General features: G+C 42.5%; 2 protein-coding genes across 7 annotated transcripts in view; one reads left to right on the top strand and one right to left on the bottom strand.

Moving 5' to 3' along the window:
* Positions 1 to 23,114, top strand: part of LOC131679398 (dual specificity calcium/calmodulin-dependent 3',5'-cyclic nucleotide phosphodiesterase 1-like) — a 796,874-nt gene that overhangs the window by 151,653 nt on the left and 622,107 nt on the right. The gene's annotated exons all lie outside the window — the stretch shown is intronic.
* LOC131679397 (uncharacterized) lies at positions 15,334 to 22,960 on the bottom strand. 3 transcript variants are annotated; one of them, XR_009303831.1, is made up of 2 exons: positions 15,677 to 22,960; positions 15,334 to 15,611 (listed from the first exon to the last, which is right to left on the bottom strand). XR_009303831.1 is itself a non-coding variant. In XM_058960114.1 (2 exons), exon 2 carries the CDS (start codon positions 22,269 to 22,271, stop codon positions 15,912 to 15,914), a length of 6,360 nt encoding a protein of 2,119 aa, XP_058816097.1. In that variant the 5' UTR covers positions 22,272 to 22,352; positions 22,403 to 22,960; the 3' UTR covers positions 15,334 to 15,911. The 3 variants fall into 3 exon arrangements, 2 of the variants coding, with proteins under 2 accessions (XP_058816097.1, XP_058816096.1); XM_058960114.1 differs by having other exon boundaries at positions 15,334 to 22,352; positions 22,403 to 22,960; XM_058960113.1 differs by having other exon boundaries at positions 15,334 to 22,593; positions 22,659 to 22,960.

Below are 23,114 nucleotides of genomic sequence, written 5' to 3'. Positions count from 1 at the left end.
TAATGAAAAATCAAAACTGCAAAAGGTATACAAAGAAAACCATTTTTTAAGAAACAAATTTTTTTAGTAAATTTCTTGTAAATTGAAAGTACAAGATATAAAGTTTCAGTGTCTTCGACAAAGTTATTTAAAATTTCATTTTCATCAATTTTCTGGAAGACAACGAAACTCTATCTCGAACCATTAAAAATTTAATTTTCTGATTTAAAAAAACTTAGAATCACCCTACCCACTATTTAAAGTAATAAAAAAGTATTGCAAACTGCAATATTTTATCATGAAAACGAAACTACATATTTTATATTGTTCACCGTGAAAGTAATTTAAACATATTACAAAGAGACAATTCATAAAAAATCAAATTTTTAATAGAACTTTTTCAGTTTTCTTTTTTTCCAACGTATCCTTCAGATGTTTTTCAGAGTTTTTTCTTCTAATACATCAAAACTATAGCTTTTATTGTTCAGAGGATAAAAGCACTTGATATTTCAAAAATAGACTTTTTAAAATCAATTTTATGAAATTTTAAAAATTTCGGATTCGCCATTTTTTGCTCAGTTATAACTCTAATCATGGCTTTATTTATAGTTCAAAAAAAAATTATCTTTTATTTGCCCCAAATGATTGATATTGTTATTTCCAAACAACCCCATTTTTGGCGAAAAAGTGCTCATAACTTTTCAACGGAAATAGCTAGATGTATGGCGCCATGAAACTAATTATTCGCCTTGAAACAATCTCAAAGTTGTCTGAAGACTACTTCAGTTTTAAATGAATACAGCAAAAGTTATTGGAATAAAACTGTATTTCGAATAAACACCCTAAGCTCCGACTTTAAATTTATTGTAAAATAAAAAGTATGACAGATAGAGCTTACATGTCTTCAGCAAAGTTTCCAAAATTTGTCGTTCTACAACTTCGCTGATGGTCGTTTGGCTCTATCTAGAATAATTTAAAAGTTAATTTTTTGATCTTGGTAAAATTAGAACCACCCTAACTGTTGTTTTAACATAAAGAGGGGTCTCATAAACTACGAAAACTTCTCCAAAGACTTAATAAGGCTAAGTTGTTTAGTTTTAGTAAAATTTCAAAATTCCTGCTAAATTTGCATTCTGGACCACTGTGCCATGGTAGGACTAAAAATGCTGGAACGAGCACACAAAAAAGTTCGCTGCGTTTACGAGTCTCCTGAACGACGACTTAAAAAAGCACGCGACGTTATTTAGAATGGATAATGAAGAGTTTGAAGAAAGCCAATAAAGCTATAATTGGCGCCGGTTCGTTGACGGGTTAACGAGAGAAACATCGATGAGCACTGAATATTCGCTCTCGCTAAGAAGATCTGTTCGGAATCATGCCAGCGAGAATAAATATTTCTCACTTTCTCTCTCTCTCTCTCTCTCGTCATTCAACAAAAACACCAAATTTTAGATAGAATAAAATGAAACTCATTGAAGAATCTGCCTAACTGTGCGAAGAGATTTTTTTTTTGCATTTAGTCAATAAGTTCATTGAGGGTAATATTGTCTTTTATGATCGGAGGCAAGTGAAAATCCCCGCCATCCCAATATCCGCCAAACCAATGTTCGATGTAATAACCTTGTTTCCAAGACAGTCTGAAATATAAAAAAACAGAGCTCTTATATCTAAAATATATAAAAAAAGATTTCAATGGCACAACGTTAAGTTTTGGAGAAGAAAACACCGAAACAACTTATACGCGAACTTTTATATCTATTTGAAACGTTTTCGCTGTTGGTACACATCCTTAAAAACATTTCTTGAAACTGCGACGATGAACTAACCAGATCTACCAAGCACAGCACTATTGAGTACGAACGCCAAATCAACTATCAACAGACTTTTGCTTCCGCGTAGAGACGCAGAAATAATCAAGTAAATTGAACGTAACTGTCCACCCAACCCCTCCCCATCCTTACGATACTCCGTCGAAAATTTCTCTTTCACTAATTAAAGGCTGGTTCTCGGAAGAAATTTCCATCGTTCAGACCGAATTGCTTTGCAGCGGCCAGTTGGTGTAAAATAAAGTACGAATTCTTAAAATTTGTCTAGTTACTAATATTGAATGGAATTTCGTTGAAGAAACGTTCATTTCAAATTTAATTAATGCCACAAGCGCAACTCGTTTTGAGATACTGGGTGGTGTTTCCCAAAACAAACCAGTGGAAGTGATTCTTTAGTTTGTGCCTCTATTGACATGAATGCGTAAATTACAGATGTATCCTTGTCCAATTCACTAACTTAAATAGTGATGTGTAAGATTCGATTAAGTACTCAGTTTAACCTGCAGAAAGCAGAATTACGGTTCGCTTCTCTCCAACTATCCTAACAATCGAGCTGTAATAGAACGAGTTATTTCATTCTACTTCTTCCTAGAGCATTCCGACCGGAGTGTGACGGATCAATTCAATCACTCTTTGCAAGAAAGCGATTTCGTTAAAATTGCCCAGAGAGCACCGCGAATTCCACACAATTATTGCATCTTTGATCGAGTGGCAAATGAAAAAAGTTTTGCTCTGAATGCGGGAAATGGAACAGACTATTGAAAAACTCAAGACAGGTTGTTTTAATCAAAATAAACACTCTTCTGTCTTTTGATAGAAGACAAATTTTTCGATTTCACTAGTTCTCATCCCCTTAAACTGATCTCCTTTTCCAGCGACTAGTTTGACTAGAGGTTTGCTCAGGAACACAAATAGTGTCTCTATTTTGGTGGTACCATCAATCCGGCCCTAGATTTGTCCTGGCACTAAGTTAGTGTCGAATTCTGATGAGACAAAATAGAAACGCAAATTACATAACTTATTAAGTAACACTTTTCGATCCCACGTAGACCAATCGAAGTATAAAATGTAAAAATGACGTTTTCAAAATGCCAGAAATTCCCATGGCACACTTCCAAATAACAATATTACTCAAACAAAAAAAACTCCACTGTAATCATGATTTGAATGAAGCATACTCACCAACTGAAAGCCCCCAACGATGTATTGTAGATTTGAGTACCCTTCTGGGCGAGTAAACAATTGGCTCCATTATAGCCCACCTGAATGCGTGAGGAAAATTAGGACACGTGTCAGGGTTCGATTGAAACAGGCGGCGTCCGTATGCTGTAAGGAAATTTATTGATTTCAGGCTAATGGTATGATTTCTATGAAACATGACTTTCATTTTTTTTTCGTGTCCCGAATGATGTTACTTCAATGGCAGACGAAGGTTATTGGTGATTGAATTTTGGAACGTATCCCGATCGGAATACCATATCAAGGTTGAAGTGGAAAAGTTTTCCTATCGTGTTTGATGTTTTGGATAAAAAACATTTCAACAATAAGCTGCTAAGACGTTACAGCAGGTATTTTTTCGATATTCACGTAGCAATTTGATTCATCATATTATTGATCGTCTATTTTCGAGATGGTTTATAAGACATAGCCAATGTCCAGCGTTTGGTGAGTCTCAAATTACTCTGGAAAAGAAAACGTAGATTTGTGGGATGTTCCTTTGAATGTAACGCAACCGAATGCGAACCTTGAAGTCTGGTCGTAGTATTAAAGCTGCAACGGTTGACAGTAAACATAAAATTGGTCTAAAATATTACCTGCATTGAATTAAAATTAAAATTGAATTTTTTCTAAATAAAATAATGCGAACTCTCGGACTTTCTGCTTCACTCTTTCCATCTCGGTTTGCATATCATCATTTACTTTGCGCCAATTGGCTTCGAACTGATTTGCTGATTGATTACTGTTTGCTCACAAATTATTGACGTTCCCATTAGAGCCAGGGCCGCCGAGAACGGGGTTGGGGCGTAGTATTTCTCTTCGGACATAGGGAATCAGATCTTGAATAGAAACTATAATATTTCGACAAAAACTTAGTTGAAAGCGCAATTAAAATTGAAATTTCAATTGTTGCATTCAATTGTGTATGATGTAAATAGGATAGTTTGTCTCTCTGTCTGAATATTTTAAATTGCATCTTCGAAAACAATCATAGAAGCCACTCCACGCCAGTTGTATAATCCAATTGTGAATTTCTTCGAAAAATTTTCGGATCGAACAGTAGTTTTGTTTTCTTCAATGAGGTTTTTTTTTGGTTTTTCAATATAATATTTCGATTGATTTTTTGAATTTTTGAAGTGTATGAAATTGAGTCTTTGTCAATCACAGATAACTGCACAAATGCTTGGATTTTTGTTTTAATTAATAAAAATAGCTTTTCCATATAAGCTAACAGGATTTTTTGATTTTTTTTAAACTATTAACGTTTTAATACGGAACTTTGAAAATTTTCGCCAAACGATTACCAGATTTTTGAAACGTGAAAATCTGATTGAAAATATGCGCATGAGTGCAGTTTCCTTTCAAACGCAGATAGCTTGTTGGTTAGCCAGAGCCGTCTATATGGGGGGGTGGGACCGTCAATATGGGGGATGGAACTCAATCAAATACGTGAAGTCACACATAGAGGTACGTTTGAATCATTCGTCGCTCGCTTGCCAAACGAGCAATATCATGACTGTAATGTCCGGACGGTACAATAAGCGGTGAATGGCTGATGTCAAATTTGCACTCGTATGATTGCTGGCTTTGTGAAATGCTATGCTATGGCTGGAGTCACGTACACACGATGATTTGCGAAGTGGACGGGTAGAGTGGTTTTGAATTGAGTTCAATACACTGCGGAATGTGACATGTGTGTGCTGCTTGTGAGTTAGCGTTTGGAAAAAATAATTTATTTTTATGCTTTTGTGTGCGTTAGGTTGGTAATTCTTACGTCAAAATCGTTTTGGCAGTTTGTAGGTAGGGTGAAGTGGCTATTTTGGCCCTATTGCGCAAGGTGCCGTACTCCAATCAATGCTCCAATTTTAGTGACTATTTTTGGCACAAGTTAAAACGGAAAAACTTAAGTGTTTTCTACTTAATTGTGATTATGTCTTCGACATTACACACCCATTGTTTTGTTATTCAATTTATGTATTCTGCAATCAAATCTCTACCGACTTGCGCCACTTTCTTGATTTTTTTTCTTTGTGAATTTTTTGAATCAAGCTGTGGCGATTTTTTAATGTCCTATGATCATAACTGCTGGATTATTATTGTGAATTGTGTCCATCAGAAAGAAGACTTTTTTTCTGACAATTAATGCATTTTTGGATCTGAAACGCACTCTTTATGCTCGTGCCCTTCGGTGTAAATCGGACAACATGGGTACTTCTTGCAGTTGTCAGTTTTATAACCGTACTCCGAGCACCAATAACAGCGGAACACGTTTACACTTTCAGAGATCGCATCCAACATAAGTTGACACGTTGCATTCGTATCACAGTTAGATCGACAGACCCAGAAAAATTGTTTTACTGAACTAGCTTTTCCACGAAGTTATCCGCAGTGATGTCGTCAATAAAACCAGCAATCTGTACTCAGGGTTTTAGAGCTTTCTGAATGTCGGCGTTACGCTTCTCAGACTGATTTGTTATCACTTTACTGAGCAATCTAACAGCTAATTCACGGGAAACACATCTGACCGTAATTTCTGGGGCTTCCTTAACACCATTGGGACATTCTTAACACCAAAAGAAACTGGGTCAGGCTTGCCGTGAATTTCCTGCTCTGTAACAATCGCAACTTGGTGCCCGATCGGTCTAATGAGGACCGTTCACTCTCACTTCGCAATTGCACTGCGTGATTCTGAAAAGTTATCAAGTTGTCAAGTTGCTGTTTGATTCCGCTTTCGATTTTACTCGCACACGATCACTCGCTGATGATAATTTCGAAGCACATGCACTGCACAGGACAGTAGTCATATCTGATTATCGTTGTTGAGGATATGAATATGGAGAAACTGACTAGCTTCTAGAATCTGTACCATACACTAGAAATTAAGTATCAGATTCACGATTCGCACGCGATCACTCAAGCATATACATGAATATACGAATGGCCACATGATTATAAAATCGAATTTATGAACGCGAAGTTACATATACGCTAGCGCGTGCGACAAACACGACAACATATAAACACTCGAGCCCTTCGCGACCATCCACGTACACCTACGTCCGCGATTTCACAAATACCCCGTTGACTGAACGTTTTAGCACTTATAAATTTTAGAAATGCCGTCTCAAGAGTGAACCTACAAATGCCAGTATTAGCGCGATCATGAATCGGTTACGCCCGGAAATCCCTATTCGGCCCTAGCAGCCTAGGTCCATGCCGTCAGTTGGACCAATAAAAAATGACGCTCATATCCACTAGACAACACGTTCCATGGCGACATAACCGGGAACTCTATTGATATGAAAGAACTCACTCCCTTCTGTCATCTGAACCGTACATCGAAAATTAAGTTTCAGATTCATGGTCCGCGCACGGTCATCCAAGAACACATGCGAATATGTGATTGAACCCACGGTTATAAAATGGGATTTATACACGCTAACTAGCACACGCGACATACAAATGCCCACGCTATCGAACACGTTAACGCACAAACACTCGAGCCCCCCTTGCGATGATACATGCAGTGTTTCAGTGGGTGACATTTCCCGTCTCGTTTGCAATTGTAGTGAGTGATTCAGAGACCCTAACTCTACAGATTCAGCAGGAAAACTCTCGAAAAAAAGAATGTATATTGTTTCTCACCGGCAGTGTTCCCAAATGAACATCGTACACAATGTTCGCTTTGGTGCTGTGCTCATATTAAACCCACACTTCGTGTACGAACTAGAACACGCTACTTCGTACCGAAACACGTACATATGTTCGTCTGCACAATCGAACCCCATGCACGTACACGGTGTGCGTACACATTGGTTCGTGGCACCAGTTTTCTCTTTCTCACCCTCATCATCGCTAGTGTTAACTGTTTTTGCCTTGTGCGAATCGTTCTCGTGTACGCACCTGGTGTACGTACACGGATGTTTGAACTAGAGTTTATACATCGTTCGCATGTGTTCGATATTCGAAGCGAACTTGTACATTGAGACGAAGCATGTTTGAAGTTGAACGCGTACACGAAATTTTGTACACAGGTACAAACTTGTCGATGTTCATGGGAAGTCTGCTCACCGGTGTACTGTACCTACTTCATTAATTATTTTACTTGAGGAATATTAAAATTTCATCCATTTTAAATATTGCAACACTACAAGTGTAATTCAAAGTGTCTATGTCGCCCGTCTCTACTATACGTAGAATGCTACAACTTGAAGCCAGACGATTGAGATAAAGTTCTAGTAAAATATCATTAGGGCGAACGACATAATAAAGACGTTCAAAGCTGAAATGATATTAGGGCGACAACTTTATCAACAAAGATGTGCCGCAAGGAACATCCTCATCCGAATCACATTCAAACGCATTCATCGGACATCATCATCAAAACGATGGTCGGTCGCGGGGGGTTAGCTACCCGCCCATCCCAGCAGTGACAAAACCATGTAAAACAGAAAGAGGACGCGACCGGATTTCGTGGATCTCTTCCAATCTTCCGCCGCAAATCCATGACAGTTTAGCTCATCACACAATGGAAGCTAGTTGGAATTTAATTTCGTCTGTCGTTTACTAGGGAACGGAATGTCTTCTGTTTCCTCCGCTAGGGTTTTCTGGGGTGGGTGAAAACTTTTGAAGTGGATTAAGTTTATATAAAACCGCCGCTAAGAGTTGGTAAGTAGGCTTTCCTCCGGACCCCAGTGTGCATTTCTTTTACATTTCCTTTGTCGACATCAATTACACGCATAGCCCGATATGTTCGACATTGAAATGACATTATTTAGAGCTTCTTTCCGCAGAGAATTTGATGCAGTCATTAGTTTTCACTTGCAGATGAGAAGGGAATGTATTAAATGTATAATTAATGTTCCGAGCAGCAATTTTCAACCTAACAAGTAAACAACTAGTGGTTACGAAATAATCTCTTTACCAGATCATCATATTAGCCCAAGCTTCCACGTCACCAGCTGATTTTCCCTTATCAATGAATGTAAATGTGACCAACGATATCAAAATACCAAAGGATTAAATAATAATCAGCCTGGAGATACCACTATCATCAGTAAAAGCGTTGATTTTCAATCCGGCGAAATTCTGGTGGTTAACTGAAAACGGAACTGACGGAAGCGTGCACGCACCTACTCAAATTATGTATGCGGTCGATATTTGTATGTTTTCTGTACGTAGACCTATATACATTCGAGGATCTCTACCATTCACAAGTTGGATTGTTTATCTCCGCATCGCTGTACGTCAGTCAGACGATGAGCATTTCGCAGTGCCGGAGGTGAATGAATGGAAAATGTTCACCGAGCTCATCGGGTTTTCCGTTTTATTCGATTTCCACTCCTCGCTGGTAGGGTGGATGTGTATAGTCTGTTGGGTATATTTCCCGCACAGACAACACGATAAATTTGTATTTTCGACAGTCACATGATCCTATAGCCCAAGGAGTTCAGCGCGTCGAAGGCATCCGTAATCGAATATGTTTGATTTGAAATGATACCGTGGTGGTAGGTTGGATGAAGATAGATAGCGAACCGAGAAATGAAAATGAAAAACCATTATGTATATTTCATTTAGTTAACACGATTGATACTGGGAAAAAAAACCCGAGAAAAGGGTTACGCTTTTGCGAAAATTGAAAAGGGTCGAATGGATGATTTCGTTGTAATGATGTCAATTGAATATTGTATGAAATACGGTATCAACCATTCGTTCTAACTGGGTTGGATACGTATTGTCGAAGTTAGAGAAGGAAGTTTGTGGAATATCTTTGCTTTGCTATTGATTAGATAAAATTGTTTATTATTTTTCTAGACCTAAGAAAAATCGCTTTTGTTTCACTTAGCTGTGTGGTGAGCCCTTTCTTACATCAAATTCTCGAAATTTCGTACATTGTAAGTAGAAGGTTTTATTCATTTCACGAACTGAAAAATTGTCTGGACGATGAACGAAAGTTTAACATATTATTTGGCGTACTTTGCTCGAAAGTATCGTCGATAACGAATCTATTTTTCGTGAATAAAATGAAACGTTTCATACTTTTACCAAATATTTCTGAATATAGCACCAATATTTTTGGAATGGGTGACAAAATATTTCGAGGATTCCGCGTACTTTATTGAAATGAAAAAATACGTGTCACATAGTTTTGAATACTAAACCGGAAAAGGAAAATTGATTTGGAAAAAAATTTGGGTAACAAATTTTCCATGGAATGCCCCATAGTTGAAATTACAGTGATTCAATCAAGCGACAATCCTGTCAGTTTCCAGTTATGGCTCGCGTATTCTTTACCGGGCACGCAGCCACAAGAGGAAGAAAAACTAAGTCTAAGGCTTCATTGTATTATATTCAGAATTGCACATATTTTGTCGCGTGTAATTTTAAACGTTCTTTGATTTGATGGCATTGTTAGGAAATACGTGCTGGGTGATGCCAATCGAGCTGACATTTCTTTGAACTGAGCAAACTAATTTATTTATTTGTTTAGTGTTTATTTAACCAACTTGAGATAGTTCTCAAGTTGATTAAATAATTCACGGCGTATTTAGTGTGTGTAGGGAATACGCATGGTCTTGTCTGAGTGTAATGATGACTGTTTAATCATGTATGAGGATTGAGAAATGACAATTCGTGAGAAGAATCGAAAACCAGTTGCAAATTTGCGACAATCGTATCAGCTCGAAGAGTAAATGTATTATTGTCATATTCATTGGTCTATTTTCGTTTATTACATCATCAACGAATTATAATAATTGGCCTCATTGTATTGAATACTTTCGTATACTTTGGAGTAGTACATGCACAATATTATCGATTGTCATGTTAAACATATTTCTTCAAGAACATGAAAATATTATATCTTGATTATTGACGGGAAAGTGGACAAAACCAGGAGTCCCTTCTTTGTTTTTTGCATTTACTCCATTTTATGGGCACAATGTTCTTTTAAATTAAATTAGTTTCTTTTCGTTCTTATTGTCTCCAGTCTTGTTCTAGTAATTCGTTTTAGAAAATTTTGTTTCTAAATCTAAATCGTTATACTGGTTAAAATGTGCTTCAGTTAGTATAGCAACGCGCGCCAATAATAATAATATAATAATCGGCACATTATCCAAACGTTCACGGAGTAAGAAATCAATAGATAATTGAATTGTTGATACTTGATAAATAATACTTGTAATACGAAATCTTCAATTACATAGACATTAGGACATTTATTTCGAAAAATATCTTTCGAGATAATACAGACAATAAAGGTAATTATATTGAATCGTTGTATTTCGTCAAAATAAAGAAACAAGGACTAATACAATTGTTTATATGCACTTTAATTCAATTAAACAAAGGCAGCACTCCCTACCGTTGGCTATTCGGAGCTCGTTGCTTATGTTAAGCTATTTTTTCTGCAAACCGAGCATTTTAAAATAAATCTATCATAAATTTTCGGCAGCCAGCTGCCCAGAGCGATACACACATGATAACACTTCTGAGAGTTGCATAGATCGTATCACTTATCAAGGTGAATCCAAAGTTGTGTAACACTGTACTCCGCCCTATTAACAAAAACTCCTCCCCGTGGAAAACGTGGAATTGCAGAGGTATACACGGTCTCCTTAACAAAGTTTGTTATACTAACATTCTTTTCCTTCCTTGATAGCTGCAAGGACCTGGCCGGCACCGTTATTGGCATTTCAAAGTATAGAACTCTCGAAACGTGCACACTAGACTGCTCAGAAAAATAATGAATTTTTAAAAACTAAATCCCACCAGGAGTATTTGCTCCAAATTTGAAGCAAATCGGACAAGTCTAGCTACCGGACAAACGCGCCTGAAGTTTGTATGAGATTTTTCGATAATTTACATGGAGAAAACCCACTAGCTCGCATTTTCGCCGCTAGGTGGCACTATATGCATCGTATTATCACTGTAAGTGAAAATAAGAAAGATAATTTAATTGTGTACAACTTTGTCGAAGGCTGCTAGTCAATCCGGTTTTGTTGAAAGAAGTTATTAAACTTTTAACGAAGTGATGTCTGAGTCAGTTTTGCATGGGGCCTAGCAGTGCATGGTTGTGTATTAGTACTCAATTTCCACGAACTATACATTTCTGTGAAATAAGGGTTAGATTTAGCTGAATAGTATGTTCAGAAGAATTGTAGTACATGACACATATCACATATCTTTTGATTAGAACATTCCACCTGTGATTGCATAGAGGGCGCCAACACTAACTTTTGATAGAAGTGAGATAGAATATTAAAATGTTCGGAAGAATTACTAAAAAATGCCTGTTCTACAACTTTGTAGAAGACACCAAATTTCTATCTCTTTCCGTTGAAAAGTTAGCGTTGGCGCCCTCTATGCGGTCACAGGTGGATCTAAAATGTTCTAACCGAAACATCATTCATATTATTTACTATAATTCTTCTGGACAGGCTATTGAGCTCAACCTAACCATTATTCCATTTTGGAACTTGTTTGGTTCGTGAGAATCGAGTACTGATACATAACCATGCACTGCTAGGCCCCATGCAAAACTGACTCAGACATCACTTCGTTAAAAGTTTAATAACTTCTTCCAACAAAGCCGGATTGACTAGCAGTCTTCGACAAAGTTGTAGACTATTAAATTATCTCTCTTATTTTCACTTACAGTGATAATACGATGTATATAGTGCCACCTAGCGGCGAAAATGCGAGCTAGTGGGTTTTCTCTATGTAAATTATCGGAAAATCCCATACAAACTTCAGGCACGTTGGTCCGGTAGCTAGACTTGTCCGATTTGCTTCAAATTTAGAGCAAATATTCCTTGTGGGACTAGAAGTCGACTCAGGGGTGGGCCGATAAGGGTCGTTTTTTTCTTGTCACTCTAGTGCACACTGAGAATGGACAGGTACTCCCAGGCCCCATTCGTTGATTCTGTGTGCAATTTCTCTTGTTCTACTCAATCACGGAGCAGCAACTACGAATTATACGGTCATCATGCTCATGCTCATACTCGTGCTCAATAGACGAAATTATTACTTCAATTTGTCGAGATGAGTGAGTCGCAGAAGCAAGAAGTAATGCTCCGGCCAAATACTATAGCTATTTACTTCGGGTGATAATGCACACTCGCTAAAGGTAAAAATCGATATTAGGCTCACGGAAGTCGCCTTTATCGAGTTCTATCATGTCAGACATTTCGTGTTGATAACGTTGAACCAAATGTTCCAGGTGAAACCATTTATTTTGCATGACAACAATTTAATAACTTGAAACCTATAAATAGTTCATTCATTTATTTAGTTCAACATCAATTTCATGATAACACTGATTCAACAATTTGCCTCCACAATACTCGATTTGTAGCTGCAGCTCTCCAACGTCGGTTACGTCCAACACTCGCCAAATCACGTTCCACCTGGTCCGCCCATCGTGCTCTCTGCGCTCCTCGTCTTCTTATACCAACCGGATCATTAGCGATCGCCATATTTGCAGAATTGTTGTCCGGCATTCTTACAACATGCCCTGCCCACCGTATCCTTCCAGCTTTGGTCACCTTTTGGATACTGGTTTCGCCATAGAGTGCAGCGAGCTCGTGGTTCATCCTTCGCCGCCACACACCGTACTTCTGCATACCGCCGAAGATCGCCCTTAGCACCCGTCGCTCGAAAACTCCTAGTGCTTGCAGGTCCTCCTCGAGCATGGTCCAAGTCTCGTGCCCGTAGAGAACCACCGGTCTTATAAGCGTTTTGTACATGGTGCATTTGGTGCGGGGATGAATATTTCTTGACCGCAGTTTCTTCTGGAGCCCATAGTAGGCCCGACTTCCACTGATGATGTGTCTTCGGATTTCACGGCTCACGTTATTGTCAGCCGTTAATAAGGATCCTAGGTAGACAAAATCCTCCACTACCTCGAAGGTATCCCCGTCTATCGTAACGCTGTTTCCTAGAAGGATCCTGTCGTTTTCGGTTCCGCCTACTAGCATACACTTTGTTTTGGTCGCATTTACCACCAGTCCAACCTTCGCTGCTTCGCGTTTCAGGTGGGTGTACAGGTCTGCCACCGTTCCAAATGTTCGGGCGATAATGTCCATGTCGTCCGCGAAGCATACAAATTGGCCGGATTTCGTGCCTCGCCTGTTGAGCCCGGCTCGTCGCATCACACCTTCCAGAGCGATGTTGAATAGTAGACACGAGAGTCCATCACCTTGTCTCAGTCCCCGTCGAGATTCGAATGGATTGGAAAGTTCACCCGAAATCCTTACGCTGTTTTGTACACTGTCCATCGTTGCTTTGATCAGCCGCTCAGCTTTCCGGGAAAGCTGTTTTTGTCCATTATTTCCATAGCTCTACGCGGTCGATACTGTCGTATGCCGCCTTGAAGTCGGTGAACAGGTGATGCTTTGGGACCTGGTATTCACGGCATTTCTGGAGGATTTGCCGTACGGTGAAGATCTGGTCCGTTGTCGACCGGCCATCGATGAAGCCGGCTTGATAACTTCCCACGAACTCATTTACTTTAGGTGATAGCCGACGGAAGATGATCTGGGATAGCACTTTGTAGGCGACATTCAAAATGGTGATCGCTCGGAAGTTCTCACACTCCAAATGGTCGCCTTTCTTGTGAATGAAGCAGATTACCCCTTCTTTCCACTCCTCCGGTAGCTGTTCGGTTTCTCGGATCCTGACTACTAACCGGTGCATATAAGTGGCCAACTTTTCCGGGCCCAATTGATGAGTTCTGCTGCGATAGCATCTTTGCCAGCTGCTTTGTTGTTCTTGAGCTGTTGGATGGCATCCTTAACTTCCCTCAACGTGGGAGTTGGTTCATTCCCGTCCTCAACTGCACTGACGCAGTCAAATCCTCCGTTGCCTTGGTCATCTGTACCAACATTCTCCTCGCCGTTCAGGCGCTCGTCGAAGTGTCACCTCACGGTTGTCCGTCAGCAGGCTCCCGTCCTTATTCCTACATATTTCGGCTTGCGGCACGAAGCATTTGCGGGATGCGTTGAGCTTCTGGTAGAACTTCCGTGTATCTTGGGAACGACACAGCATCTCCTCGCACTCCGCTTCTTCCAGGCGGCGTTTTTTCTCCCGGAAGAGGCGTGTCTGCTGCCTCCGCTTCTGTTTGTATCTTGCCATATTTTGTAGGGTTCCATGCTGCAGCGTGACCGCTCGCGCTTCATTCTTCTCCTCCTATAAATAGTAGTTTCTGTATTAATCTCTCAATTATTACGAAGATTGTTGGCTATAGCGAGAGTTTTCGCTCAAAATATAAATAATACACGTAATAATATACGTGTCATAAGTGTGTATTGATGACAAAATAGCTGTGCCGTATCATAATTGCACATAGAAAATTTTCGAAACAAATAGAGCATCAATTACTAACTTAACTGCCTGATTGTGTCTAGAAACAATTAGTGATATGCATTTTAAAGAATATTGCTCAAAATATTGAGAATAAATAGAAATTTTTGGTTACAGTGTTTCCAATTTTTTTAATATTTCTAGCTCTAAATTAAAACTGCACTTTTCGCACAATACATGCACTTTTTTTCGAATTTTTATGCCATTATATTTCTTTGACATTTTTACAAAGAAAAAATCTCCAGAACCGCAATGTAACTTGAGCCAATCTCAAGGTACAGTGATTTAAAACACAAAACTCACAATTTCGGCAAAAAACTTCAGGGTATGTGAAACCACATTCTTGCACTCATAACTTCGGAACCAGTACTCCGATTCGAATGAAATTCTATAACCTTTAATAAGACACTATAGCTTTCATTCGAAAGAAAGTTTTTGATAATCAAGTGCGCCAATCCGAAGAAAAAGATGTTTATTAAAGGGGGGGGGGTAAAGGTTTTCAGCGTGAAAAAACCCTTTTTATGCGAATTTTTTTATAATTTTGCGTGAAGCGAATTGATAAAAACTTTTATACGTAATAGTATATCATTTCAATAACATGCTGTAACTTTTTTATGCAAAAAAATTGACAAGCGACTCGGTGACGAAGCATTTTGTAAAAAGTCTCTGGAAAAACATGATTACCTACAATTCAAAACTACTTTACCGATTTCTTTCAAACTTTGCATACACATTCGATGTTAAAAATACCTAACCCCTACGTTGAGTATTTGAGATAAATTTTCAATTAAAGGTTTTTTACTCATTTTAAATAAAAATTACCATTTTTCACGAAAAATTCCGCCTTTTTATGAGTAAGCACCTCCCAACCAAGCGGTTAAGTAGTTTTGGAATGGCAGGTAACACCGCAAATCATGTTTTTTTCAGAGACGTTCTACTGTTGGGTGGATTGAATAAACGGCTTTTCAGCATGAATCAGCTAAAAGCTGTGGAGCTTTATTAATGAAATGCCCTAGGAAACTTATACGCTACTTACATCGGTTCAATACGTAATCCTTTTTCTTCCCAACAATTGTGCAGGTGGAATACTATTCCGTTTAAAGCTACAATTTGGATCAAAATGTTAATTTTCAGGGCGAACAAATTCACGCCACGTTTGTCCTAACCTTAACTTGAACAATCCGACACCGTCCGTTCTGACCGACAGTATTCTTGTGCTACTATCACCTGTTAAGGAATATAATTCAGGGTAAGGATTAAAAGAATTCCTCTCCGACGTAGGTTCTACTTACGGGATTTAAATTTTTGCTTGTGATGTTCACGAATTCAATGGTCTATATTTTCAACTACTAACTAACAAATTTCATCTATATTTTTTCTTATATCTTCCTCTCATCTGTGCATGACGTCTATCTTTTTCTATCCTACCATTTCAAACGATCCTTTTTTCCTTTTTTTCTATCCTTCCATTTCAAACGGTCCTTCTTCCCTTTTCCTATCCTTCCATTTCAAATGGTCCTCACTACATCAAAATTGTCCTTCACCGACAGGTGGTCGACCGTGGAGTTGGAAGGGGTCAGCGGGACATACCGTAACACTCCCCGACCCGTAAGGCTGGTTAGCTATCTCCGGTTCAGCTTTACCTTCTGCTGTTCCCGGCTGAAGCCCCACCTTTTCTATGTCGATCCGCGCCAGCTTTGCTACAGGTCGATGCACCATTCCGTCGGGAGTCTGCACCACGGCATCGCGAACTCGCCCATCTCGGCCCACCACGACCTTGGCTACACGTCCTCGAATCCATCCGTTGCGTATCTTCTCCTCCACGATGATCACCGAATCTCCTACCTCGATCGGTTTTGTCTCCTCAAACCACTTGGTACGACGTGCGATGGTAGGAAGATATTCCCGCACCCACCGGCGCCAAAACTGATCTACCATTGTACGGCATAGATTCCAGTCGCTCCTGCAGGCTTGTCTTGGATCCGTAAGCGTCTTCGGAGTCTGCGTTACGCCGCTCGAGCTCATTAGAAGAAAGTGGTTCGGTGTTAGAGCCTCCTGTTGCGCCGTCTCCAGAGGAATATATGTTAGCGGTCTCGAATTGACCACACTCTCAGCTTCCACTAGCAACGTTGCCAGCGTTTCTTCGTTCGGCGTTCGAGAAGACTCCATTGCAGCAAGAGCGGTTTTCACCGACCGCACTAGACGCTCCCAGGCGCCACCCATGTGAGGTGATCCAGGTGGGTTAAACACCCATTTCGTGTTCGCGTTGGTGAACGTTTCGGCAAGCTGGCGCTCGATTTTGCCCATCTCCTGCTTAAGTTCGTTGCTCGATCCCACGAAATTTGTGCCCCTGTCGCTGCGGATCTCCACAGGTGCTCCTCTGCGTCCGATGAAACGCCTGATCGCCATCTTGCAAGATTCCGTTGAAAGTGTGTGAGCGACTTCGAGATGGATTGCTCGTGTGGTCATACACGTGAACAGAGCTACCCATCGTTTTGCAATACTTCGGTTCACCCGCACGCCGATCGGCCCGAAATAGTCGACGCCTACGTAGGAAAATGGACGTACGTACGCCTGCAACCTGGCCGCCGGGAGTGGAGCCATTCGGGGTGTCGCCAGACTTGGCTTCTTGACTTTACACAAGGCGCACTCTTTAGCCACCTTACGCACGAACGGGCGCAGTTGCGATATGTGGAAACGCTGTCTCACTTCGTTCACGACAGTCTCGCCATTGGCGTGAAGAAATCGTTGGTGGTACCATTCAACCAGCAGTCTAGTCACTGGATGGGCTTTCGGCAATATTACTGGAAACTTAGTGTCAAACGCGGCGACGGTCGCAGCAGATATCCTTCCATCAGAACGAATAACACCTGCTTCGTCCAAGTACGGAGACAGTTTGTATATTTTGCTGGTTTTCTCTAGCCGCGCCTGTTGTCCTGGCTGCTTGTCCCGCATTACTGACAAAGTCGCCACCTCGTCCGGATACTGCTCACACTGCACCCAACGAAAGATTGTGGTTTCGGCTGTTGCTAATTCCTCTTGAGTGAGTGGTCCGTCCAGTCGAGTCTCTCGTTTTACCGTTCGCCGTAGATTTTGTACGTAGCGATGAACATGTGCTACCGATCGATACAAATGCGTCAGTTTCGAGAATCGCTCCCACCTCACAAGTTGTGGCGGTACGATAACCTCCTTGTGCACCAAACACGACCTCAGCTCTTCGTCGGTCGTCGCGCCGACTGAATCTGCATCTACGGTCCATTGATCTTCTGGCAAATATAAATCGTTGTCACCACGGAACCAACGGCCGCCTGAGGACAAACACGACCCTTTTCCCCACTTTGTCGCATCGTCGGCGACGTTCTTTCTCGATGATATCCAACGCCATTGCTTCGCCTCCGACTTGGACAAAATCTCACCTACTCGGCAAGCTACGAACTGGCGATATCTTCGATGATCTGAATTTATCCAAGCCAGCACCGTCTTAGAGTCACACCATAACACTGTCTTCTCGACTACGAGCGAGTGCCCAGTGAGGATGGTCTTCATCAAGCGAACTCCGATTACCGCTGCCATCAACTCCAACCGTGGGATGGAGTGTGCCTTCAGTGGAGCCACCTTGGATTTCCCACCGACTAACGCAACAGAAATCCCATCCGGAAATACCGCCCGAAAGTAAGCGACACACGCATAAGCTTCTTCGCTAGCATCCACGTAGATATGCAGTTGCAGCGACAAGATATCTTTCACCGAACGTTGCGGAAAGTAGCAACGCGGAATGCTAATCTGGTCCAGATGTTTGAACAAACTCGTCCACCGCATCCACTTCCCAAGTAACTCCTCCGGAATTAGTTGATCCCATGTCGTCTTCGCCCTCCACAGCTCCTGGATTAGTACCTTGCCGTGTATGAGGAAAAAACACAACAATCCTGCCGGATCGAACGGGCTCATCACTACTCGCAGTGCCTGGCGCTTAGTTGGATGCTCCGCACCCACCGCTAGCGTCGTTGTAAACGTGAAGACATCGTCGACCGGCTTCCAGTACATCCCGAGCACGCGTTCGGTTGAACTGTTCTTGTCCAGCTGGAGACACTTTTCTGTGACTGGGTCTCTCTCCCCGACCCGTGCGAGAACCTCGGTGGAATTTGAAAGCCAGTTCCGCAGATGAAATCCGCCGAGAGAGTGGACCAGTTTGACTTCATGTGCCAGCTTCACCGCTTCGTCAACGTCGTCAGCGCTGTCCAAGTAGTCATCCACGTAGTGCTTCCGGATAATTGCGTCGGCTGCAACTGGATACTGTCTTGAATGCTCCTTAGCGTTCAAATTCTTCACGAATTGTGCCGAACACGGTGAACACGTTGCACCAAACGTTGCGACGTCCATCAAATACACATCGGGGGCTTGTGTAGGATCATCTCGCCAAAGCAGTCGTTGCGCATGTCGATCTTCTCGTCGAATCCAAATCTGGTGAAACATCTCCTTCAGATCCGCGCACAGAGCGACCCGTTTCTCCCGGAAACCGTATAGAACATTGAGCAACGTATTTAGCAGATCCGGCCCTTTCAACAGCATCGTGTTGAGTGCGACTCCATCCACTTTGGCCGCTGCATCGCAGAAGATACGAACCTTGGACGGCTTCTTGGGATTGATGACCACTCCTAAAGGTAAGTACCACGTACGCCGTGGATCTGAATCATCGAGCTCCTTCCGGGTCGCTTTGTGTATGTACCCTTTCGCTTGATACTCAGAAAGCTGTCTCCTCACACTTTCGCCGATGAGTAAATCCCTCTGCATACGCCTTTCCAAACACTGCAGTCGTCGAACCGCCATCTGGTAGCTGTCCGGGAACTCGAAGCTATCGTACTTCCAGAGAAGCCCAGTTTCGAATCGCTGTCCGACCCGCTTAGTAGTTTCCATCAGGATCCGATTTGCTCGTTGAGTTTCCGCAGACTCAGGATGGGCGACTTCCATTATACCCAGACTCTCGACTGAGAAAAACTTCTCCACGAGCTCATGTAGGGTCTGCTCGGCCTCCTGGCACTCGCATATGTGGAAACTATGAACGATATCCCCTGACTTGTCCTGGTTGGATCCGTAGACCGTCCATCCCAAACGTGATTTTGCTGCTATCGGCTCTCCCGGTCGGCCATCTCGTAGCTTGAGTGTCGATGTAACGTGAGCGTTGTCGTTTCCGATGAGGATGCGCGGTACCGCTTGATCGTAATCATCGATCGGTAGGCCCTTTAGGTACGGAAAGGTTTCTGCGAGTTCCGCGTACCGCAAGGATTGTCGTGGTAAGTCCAGCTTGCTTACGGTGCGCACGTCCGACAAAGAATGTTTGGATGCCCCTGACCGTCCTGCTATTTCCAATGCGACCCGTTGAGAATTAGCTTCTGACCTCTTCACGTTCGCCGTCCACTGCAAGCACAATGGTTGCGGATCTCCTACAACCCCAAGGTCCTTTACCAACTCTTCGTCAATCAGCGTTCTCTCCGAGCCGTCGTCCAAGAAAGCATACACGGACACAGATCGATTGTTCCCATACAAAGTCACTGGAATAATACGAAAAAGCGTAGTCTTCCCAGCGGAATGATGGTTGGTGACAGCTTTGGAACTACTTGGCTTAGCTTCATTCGATACTTGCCTGGACCCATTCTTCGCCGAATTTCCGTCGTTCCCAAACTTCTTACAGCCATTTCCTGGCGTCTTTCCGTTTTCCCTGGCCTGCTGGGCTTCATTTGTGTCCCGTTTGGAGTGCAGCAAAGGGTGGTGACGCCGTTGACACCCGTCGATATCGCATTGCTTGCGATTCTTGCAGGGGCGCCTTCCGTGTGCTCCAAGACAGAGCCGACACAAGCCGAGTTTCTGTATTGTCTCCCAGCGTTCATCGACCGTTTTCTTGTCGAACTCTGAGCAGTCTTTTACCCGATGCCCCGGGTTTTTGCAAATGAAACACGCTGGGCTTGATGGGCGCATCGTAACGCCAGATGCTTCTTTGTTCGTCGCCATCAAAGAAGAATCCTCCATTGAGTGAGTTCCGCAGAAGTTTTTGTCCTTTCCTATTCGCGGCTGCTGTACAGGTTGCGGCCTAGGATCGTAGTTCACGGTCACGTCGGATGCCGCTCGCACGAGCGTCTGCATATACTGCGAGAAAGAACGCAGGTTCACTTCCCCGCAGCGCTGCTTGTATAGCGACCAGTCCAGTTTCATATGTGCTGGAAGCTTCTCTACCAACTCGAACAGTAGCATCGGATTGTTGAGATGCGCTTCATGCCTCCCGGCTTCCAGATGATCACAAAAATTCTGCACCGCCATACCGAAACCGATTAGCGTATCTAGTCTTTCCTGTTTTGGCGCAGGTACCCCTCGGATCCTCTGCAACAACGCATGGATCAACAATTCCGGTCTACCATAAAGTGTCTCCAGCGTAGCTAAAACATTTGGGACGCTCGCCGGTAGCAACAGTCGACTCCGCACCGATTCAAGTGCGTGCCCCTTCAAACACCGTTGCAACCTCGCCAAATTTTCCTCGTTCGAAAACCCACACGTCTGAGTAGAGTTAACGTACGAGCTAATGAATAGCGGCCAGTCCTCCGGATTACCAGAAAAGATTGGCAACTCCTTGTTCATCACGTGTCTTGCCGCCAATTGTCGTGGTGTCGGTCCCCAATACGCCTGCTCGTCATGCAACGGAGGTTGCTGCGCACCAGCCTGGAACTCCGCAAACCGTGGTTGCTCCTGCGGTCCCAATTGGATTCCTGGTGGCACCGTCTGCCTTCTCGAAAACCTTTGCTCAGTGGGGATCACAGACGGTAACGGATGGCCGGCGTACGACTGGGAATACTCTCCTCCCAGTAATTCTTCCACTGTCACTGGACCTCTAATTGGGCCTGCACTATCTCTATTCACTGCGGTCGATTGCGCGGCGATTGCAAAATTCGGATTACCAACTCGCGGAATGACAAACGAATTGCCTGCTGGAGGAGGCTGGGTGAGAGGAAAGGGATAGTTTTGGAAAGCATGCTGCTTGGGGATTACATTTGCGATGCCTTTGCTAGGCCCGGCGAGCGCGGAGGTAACCGAGAAAATGTTAGCCTGACCGCTACCAACTATTGGCGCTGTTGTGCTTTCGGCTCGACCGATAATACCCCCTAACGTTGGCTCCAACCCTGACTGCCCTAACGAAATACCTGCCAACGCTGCTTCTAGAATACCCTCGTTAATGCTAGTTGGTTGCTGCATGCCGTCCTGCCTAGCTTGTATTCCAGTTGCGGTCGTCGCGTTACTCGTACCAATAGCTGGAGCCTTCTCCGTCGGGACAACCAACGTCGAATGGGCGGCCTTCCACTGCTGTACCTTGCTGAAGGAACTCTGCACTGAGGCGACACTCCGGTTGTCTTCATCGCCTTCCCCACCTAGGTCAATCACCTCTCTCAAACGGAATGACTCGTTCATTACCGCCTGCTCTAGCTGCAATTGCCTCCGCTCAAACTCTGCTTCCTTTTTCTGCTTCTCTTGCTCCATCTTCCGCTCGTGCTCCCGGCGCTCCAACTCTATACGCTTCATCGCCAAAGCCTTCTGGGCCTCAAGTCTCTCGAGCTGTAGGCGAGCCCTTATTGCTCCAGCACTACAGGTTGAAGTGCTCGTTCCTGCTTTGCTGTTAGCCTTGCTTCCGGGTGCATCAATCACCGGAATCTGTGCCGACGGTCTCTGACAGTTTGGGCATGTAAACGGTCGGTCTGTCGCATCAATGCTGTCGTTCACACCCACACAGGAAAAATGCCACCACGAATCGCAGTGACAACAGCTTACCATCCGATCCGTGTCAGGTTCATTACACTGGTTACAGTGTGTTTCCACGGTGGGGGCACTTCCTGTACAATTCGGCATTGCTTCGTGGTTATCTTGGACGATCTTTTAGATTGTTGGGTGGATTGAATAAACGGCTTTTCAGCATGAATCAGCTAAAAGCTGTGGAGCTTTATTAATGAAATGCCCTAGGAAACTTATACGCTACTTACATCGGTTCAATACGTAATCCTTTTTCTTCCCAACAATTGTGCAGGTGGAATACTATTCCGTTTAAAGCTACAATTTGGATCAAAATGTTAATTTTCAGGGCGAACAAATTCACGCCACGTTTGTCCTAACCTTAACTTGAACAATCCGACACCGTCCGTTCTGACCGACAGTATTCTTGTGCTACTATCACCTGTTAAGGAATATAATTCAGGGTAAGGATTAAAAGAATTCCTCTCCGACGTAGGTTCTACTTACGGGATTTAAATTTTTGCTTGTGATGTTCACGAATTCAATGGTCTATATTTTCAACTACTAACTAACAAATTTCATCTATATTTTTTCTTATATCTTCCTCTCATCTGTGCATGACGTCTATCTTTTTCTATCCTACCATTTCAAACGATCCTTTTTTCCTTTTTTTCTATCCTTCCATTTCAAACGGTCCTTCTTCCCTTTTCCTATCCTTCCATTTCAAATGGTCCTCACTACATCAAAATTGTCCTTCACCGACAGGTGGTCGACCGTGGAGTTGGAAGGGGTCAGCGGGACATACCGTAACATTCTACAAAAAGGTTAGTCACCGAGTCGTTTGTCGATATTTTTGCATAGAAAAATTACAGAATATTGTTGAAATAATTCACTATAATATACATAAGTTTTGATAAATTTAAAAAAAAGTGTTTTTTAACGCTGAAACCTTTACCCCCTTTC

This window comes from Topomyia yanbarensis, chromosome 2, assembly GCF_030247195.1.
Source record: "Topomyia yanbarensis strain Yona2022 chromosome 2, ASM3024719v1, whole genome shotgun sequence".
Classification (NCBI taxonomy): domain Eukaryota; kingdom Metazoa; phylum Arthropoda; class Insecta; order Diptera; family Culicidae; genus Topomyia; species Topomyia yanbarensis.
Note: the sequence above shows the minus strand (reverse complement) of the source record. Positions and strands in the feature narration are given on the sequence as shown.